Source organism: Coregonus clupeaformis, chromosome 35 (genome assembly GCF_020615455.1).
Source record: "Coregonus clupeaformis isolate EN_2021a chromosome 35, ASM2061545v1, whole genome shotgun sequence".
Taxonomy (NCBI): Eukaryota; Metazoa; Chordata; class Actinopteri; order Salmoniformes; family Salmonidae; genus Coregonus; species Coregonus clupeaformis.
Window position 1 is genome coordinate 37,600,326 of NC_059226.1, and position 6,847 is coordinate 37,607,172.

The following is a 6,847-nucleotide window of genomic DNA, read 5'->3' on the forward strand; positions in this document are numbered from 1 at the left end:
GTCATCCTCTAGCGTGTTGTCCATCAAACTGGCCTCACGCTACAAAAACAGGAGCTAGGCTCCTACCCTATTGGCTGTTCTGGTTTGAACAATGCTTACCTTCTTATTGGCCTTTCTGTCTGGAACAATGCTTACCTCTCTCCCCCATTCCTTCATGTCTCTAACTCCTCTCTCCCTCTCTCCCAATCTAGGTGTGTCTATCTTTGGCACCACAGTGGCCATCTCTCTGGGGGGGATAATCGCTTCTCGTCACCTCCACCTAGACCTCCTCAACAACGTCCTGCGTTCCCCCATGGCCTTCTTCGAGGTCACACCCTCTGGAAACGTACTGAACCGCTTCTCCAAGGAGGTGGGTTCAGTGTGTGTGTGTGTGTGTGTGTGTGTGCTGTGTTTCCCCATGGCCTTTTTCAAAGACATGTCTTCAGGGAACCTCTTCCACAGCTTTTCCAAGAGAGGTGGGTTTCGAATCCTGCTGGGGTCACCAATATATTATACACACACAGTAACAGCAGATGTGAAGTAATAATAGTCACAGTAGTCGAAATAGTAGTCGTAGTAATAGTAGTAGTAGTAGTCGTAATCGTAGTCGTAGTAATAGTAGTCGTAGTAATAGTAGTAGTCGTAGTAGTTGTAGTAATAGTAGTCGTAGTAGTAGTAGTAGTAATAGTAGTAGTCATAGTAGTAGTAGTAATAGTAGTAGTCATAGTAGTCGTAGTACTAGTAGTCGTAGTAGTCATAATAGTAGTAGTAGTAATAGTAGTCGTAGTATTAGTAGTCGTAGTAATAGTAGTTGTAGTAATAGTAGTAGTCGCAGTAGTCGTAGTAATAGTAGTCATAGTAATAGTAGTAATAGTAGTCGTAGTAATTAGGGGTGCAACGATTCGTTTTAACAACGATTCGATTTGTATCACGATTCGTGGTTGTCGATACGATTCAAGGACGATATTGGTTCATTTAGAACGATACGATCCGAAACGATTCAGTGACTTGAAATCGATTCAGTAACCTTTTAGCCAAAAATTCAACCAGTGTGACTGAAATAAATACCTGGATACTGGACAGTGCAGGTGAAGTTTCCTAGATTCCTGTTTCTTGTAAGGACCGCAATGGTGGCTTGATAATTTCTCGCTCGTCGGCTTCTCCTCTGTCGTCCGCCATGCTATGTTTTGTTGTCTTAGCGCTTTGCGCTGCTGCTGGCGCGGGCGATGACGTCACGGATAGGCAGACTGAATCGAGTAATGTTTAAAGCCTTTATCATTAAAAGTGCTAAGAAAAAACATCCATATAAAGTCTGACGTGCTTAAATCCAATGGGTTATTTCCTAGTATCGATACAATCGATTTATTACATTTTAAAACGATGTTAGATTGATATATGTTGTCCAAAAGGCCAACTCGCCGAGCACAGATCGATGTAGTTGGATCATAGGAATATAAATCGATACATCGATGTAGTAGATGGATCGTTACACCCCTAGTAGTAATAGTAGTCATAGTAATAGTAGTCATAGTAATAGTAGTCGTAGGAGTAGTAGTAGTCGTAGTCGTAGTAATAGTCGTAGTAATAGTAGTCGTAGTAATAGTAGTCATAGTAGTAGTAGTCGTACTCGTAGTAGTCGTAGTAGTTGTAGTAATAGTAGTCGTAGTAATAGTAGTCATAGTAATAGTAGTCATAGTAATAGTAGTCGTAGTAATAGTAGCCGTAGTAGTTGTAGTAATAGTAGTCGTAGTAATAGTAGTCGTAGTAATAGTAGTCATAGTAATAGTAGTCATACTCATAGTAGTCGTAGTAATAGTAGTCGTAGTAGTCGTAGTAGTAGTAGTCGTAGTAATAGTAGTCATACTCGTAGTAGTCGTAGTAATAGTAGTCGTAGTAATAGTAGTCGTAGTAATAGTAGTCGTAGTAGTAGTAGTTGTAGTAATAGTAGTCGTAGTAATAGTAGTTGTAGTAATAGTAGTAATAGTAGTCGTAGTAATAGTAGCAGTCGTAATATTAGTCGTAGTAATAGTAGTATTAGTAGTCGTAGTAATAGTAGTCGTAGTAATAGTAGTCGTAGTAGTCATAGTAATAGTAGTCGTAGTAATAGTAGTCGTAGTAATAGTAGTCATAGTAGTCATAGTAATAGTAGTCGTACTCATAGTAGTCGTAGTAATAGTAGTCGTAGTAATAGTAGTATTAGTAATAGTAGTAATAGTAGTCGTAGTAATAGTAGTAGTCGTCATAGTAGTCGTAGTAGTCGTCATAGTCATCATAGTCGTAGAAGTATATTTAAAGCATATGGTAAATGCCATGTATTGTAATAATCATTATAGGTGGATGCCATTGACTGTATGATCCCTGATGGTCTGAAGATGATGCTGGGATACCTGTTCAAACTGCTAGAGGTGTGCATCATCGTTCTGGTAGCAATGCCCTTCGCTGGGGTGCTGCTGCTACCTCTCACACTGCTCTACGCATTCATACAGGTAGGGTTACAGCAGAACTGGGTTCAAATACTATTTCATTCATACAGGTAGGGTTACAGCAGAACTGGGTTCAAATACTATTTCATTCATACAGGTAGGGTTACAGCAGAACTGGGTTCAAATACTATTTCATTCATACAGGTAGGATTACAGCAGACCTGGGTTCAAATACTATTTCATTCATACAGGTAGGGTTACAGCAGAACTGGGTTCAAATACTATTTCATTCATACAGGTAGGGTTACAGCAGACCTGGGTTCAAATACTATTTCATTCATACAGGTAGGGTTACAGCAGAACTGGATTCAAATACTATTTCATTCATACAGGTAGGGTTACAGCAGAACTGGGTTCAAATACTATTTCATTCATACAGGTAGGGTTACAGCAGAACTGGGTTCAAATACTATTTAATTCATACAGGTAGGATTACAGCAGAACTGGGTTCAAATATTATTTCATTCATATAGGTAGGGTTACAGCAGAACTGGCTTCAAATACTATGTCAAATATCTCAATTAATACGTAAGTATTCAGATATCTTTCATTTGAAAAGTAGTTTAATCTTTTGTATATTTGTAAATACTCAATTACACTGACAAAAATACACTCCCATGCATTTAACCCAGGTATTTGAATAGTATTTGAAATAAGTATTTGAAAATACTCTCAAATACTATTCGGTAGACTATTTGGTTTTTACCAATACCATTCAAATACTCAAATAAATGTACTAAAAGTATTTTAAATATCAGATACCCAAATACACATGTATTAGAACCCAGCTCCGCTTTACAGGTTCAATATGTAAAATACATCTGTCTGTCTGCCTGCCTGTCTGTCACTCTGAATGTGTGTCTGCCTGCCTGCCTGTCTGTCCCTCTGAATGTCTGTCTGCCTGCCTGCCTGTCTGTCCCTCTGAATGTCTGTCTGTCTGCCTGCCTGCCTGTCTGTCCCTCTGAATGTCTGCCTGCCTGCCTGCCCATCTGAATGTCTGTCTGCCTGCCTGTCTGTCCCTCTGAATGTCTGCCTGCCTGCCTGTCTGTCCCTCTGAATGTCTGCCTGCCTGCCTGTCTGTCCCACTGAATGTCTGCCTGCCTGCCTTCCTGTCTGTCTCTCTGAATATATGTCTGCCTGCCTGCCTGTCTGTCCCTCTGAATGTCTGCCTGCCTGTCCCTCTGAATGTCTGCCTGCCTGCCTACCTCTCTGTCCCTCTGAATGCCTGCCTGTCCCTCTGAATGTCAGTCTGCCTGCCTGTCTGTCCCTCTGAATGCTTGCCTGTCCCTCTGAATGTCAGTCTGCCTGCCTGTCTGTCCCTCTGAATGTCTGTATGTCTGCCTGCCTACCTGTCTGTCCCTCTGAATGCCTGCCTGTCCCTCTGAATGTCAGTCTGCCTGCCTGTCTGTCCCTCTGAATGCTTGCCTGTCCCTCTGAATGTCAGTCTGCCTGCCTGTCTGTCCCTCTGAATGTCTGTCAGTGAGTCAGTCAGCTTAATCTTAATGTTTTTCTCCCCCCTCTCCCACCTTCTCTTCCCCCGCCCCCTCCCCCTGTAGAGTTTCTACGTGGCTACATCGTGCCAGCTCCGTCGGCTAGAGGCAGTCAGTCGGTCTCCCATCTACACCCACTTCAATGAGACGGTCCAGGGGGCCAGTGTGATCAGAGCCTTCTCAGAGCAGGAGCGCTTCATCCTGCAGGCTAACAGACGCATTGACCACAATCAGACAGCATACTTCCCACGCTTCGTAGCCACCAGGTAGGTGTGTGTGTGTGTGTGTGTGTTTTTCCAGATGCATTTCTCAAGTATTTTCAACTAATGTTAACATATTTGAAAATATAAAAAGCCTATGATTATATAGATAGAACATGTGACCTTTATCTAACTAACTGCAGTACTCACTGTCACCGTGTAATCTGGTGTGGTATGTATCAAGCATCTGAGAGTAGGAGGACTGATCTACACTCTTAGAAAGAAGTTGATATCTAGAACCTTAAAGGGTTCTTCAGCTGTCCCCATAGGAGAACCCTTTGAAGAACCCTTTTTGGTTGCAGGTAGAACCCTTTTGGGGTTCCATGTAGAACCCTTTCTACAGAGGTTTCTACAGGGAGCCCAAAAGGGTTCTACCTGGAACCCAAAAGAGTTCTACCTGGAACCCAAAAGGCGTTCTCCTATGGCGACAGACAAAGAACCCTTTTGGAACCATGTTCTCTAAGAGTGAAGGATCACGTCCCCTCCTGTCCATGTGATCTTGTTCATTGTGATCCAAATGGAAAAACTGATCCTAGATCCTACTCTGATATGTTTGATACATAAGGGACCTGAGCTATGACCCGTGTCATCTTAACCCCTGACCTCTGACCTGCGCTGTCTGCAGGTGGCTGGCAGTGAACCTAGAGTTCCTGGGGAATCTGTTGGTGCTGGCAGCAGCCACCTTGGCTGTGATGGGCAGAGATACACTGAGCCCTGGTTTAGTAGGACTGGCTGTGTCACACTCACTACAGGTACAAACACACACACACACACACACACACACACACCTGGGACACACTCACTACAGGTACACACACACACACACCTGGGACACACTCATTACAGGTACACACACACACCTGGGACACACTCACTACAGGTACACACACACACACACCTGGGACACACTCATTACAGGTACACACACATACACACACCTGGGACACACTCACTACAGGTACACACACACACACACACACACACACACACACCTGGGACACACTCATTACAGGTACACACACATACACACACCTGGGACACACTCACTACAGGCACACACACACACCTGGGACACACTCATTACAGGTACACACATACACACACCTGGGACACACTCATTACAGGTACACACACATACACACACCTGGGACACACTCACTACAGGTACACACACACACACACACACCTGGGACACACTCATTACAGGTACACACACATACACACACCTGGGACACACTCACTACAGGTCCACACACACACACCTGGGACACACTCACTACAGGTACACACACACACACACCTGGGACACACTCACTACAGGCACACACACCACACACACCTGGGACACACTCACTACAGGCACACACACACACCTGGGACACACTCATTACAGGTACACACACACACACACCTGGGACACACTCATTACAGGTACACACACACACACACACCTGGGACACACTCACTACAGGCACACACACATACACACACCTGGGACACACTCACTACAGGCACACACACACACCTGGGACACACTCATTACAGGTACACACACATACACACACCTGGGACACACTCACAACCTGTTATATCATGTGTAGGTGACAGGTATTCTAAGCTGGATCGTGAGGTCCTGGACTGATGTAGAGAACAACATTGTGTCTGTAGAGAGAGTGAAGGAGTACGCAGACACACCAAAAGAGGTGAGAGGCTGTAAACTAAACTATCCTACCCCTCAAAGAGAGGAGCTCCTTTACTGGTCAGGTGCCACCTGAAAATTAGATAAAATGTTCAAAAATAATGAACGATTATTTATCTCAGTGGGATAGTCGTGGTTTAAATAAAGTTTAAATGAATGAAAATGAGTGTTTATTTCTAGCCACAATCTCACTGCACTGTGCTCTCATTAACTGTCTGTGGTTCTGATGTAGTGAATGTCTTTAAAAATTAATAACAGCACCTTGTGTTGCGGTCCAAATACTTGTTGTTGCGGTCTTGATGGGAGATGCCGTCACAGAGATCCCAGGAAGTGAATGTGTTTTAACGTGTCATTCTATGGATGCCATCACCTTTTGTTTGTTGTATTAATGGTTCTGTTGTACCCCCCATCTCTTCCCCCTCCCCTACCCAGGCTCCATGGACCACAGAAGGCAGCATGCTCCCCCTGGCCTGGCCCACCCATGGTACCATAGAACTGAAGGAATACGGACTGCAGTACCGTAAAGGACTGGACTGGGCCCTGAAAGGAATTTCCCTCAGCATTCAGGAGAGAGAGAAGGTCGGGGCCAGGGTTAGATATACTGTGTTGTAGGGAGATAATTAAGTTGTTAGATGATATGGCTATAGGAATGGACAGGAGAGAGATAAGGTAGGGGATAGAGATACGGTGTTGTAGGGAGATAATGAAGTTGTTAGGATGATATGGCTATAGGACTGGACAGGAGAGAGATAAGGTAGGGGTTAGATATACTGTGTTGTAGGGAGATAATGAAGTTGTTAGATGATATGGCTATAGGAATGGACAGGAGAGAGATAAGGTAGGGGATAGAGATACGGTGTTGTAGGGGATAATGGAGTTGTTAGGATGATATGGCTATAGGACTGGACAGGAGAGAGATAAGGTAGGGGATAGAGA

At 43.9% G+C, this 6,847-nt stretch overlaps 1 protein-coding gene across 1 annotated transcript in view; it reads left to right on the top strand.

The window, feature by feature from the left end:
* Nucleotides 1–6,847, top strand: part of LOC121550559 (multidrug resistance-associated protein 1-like) — an 87,167-nt gene that overhangs the window by 62,927 nt on the left and 17,393 nt on the right. Inside the window, 6 exon segments of the mRNA XM_045210693.1 lie at nucleotides 192–349; nucleotides 2,313–2,465; nucleotides 4,019–4,218; nucleotides 4,838–4,964; nucleotides 5,814–5,915; nucleotides 6,344–6,490. Of these exon segments, the coding sequence (XP_045066628.1) occupies nucleotides 192–349; nucleotides 2,313–2,465; nucleotides 4,019–4,218; nucleotides 4,838–4,964; nucleotides 5,814–5,915; nucleotides 6,344–6,490 (887 nt within the window).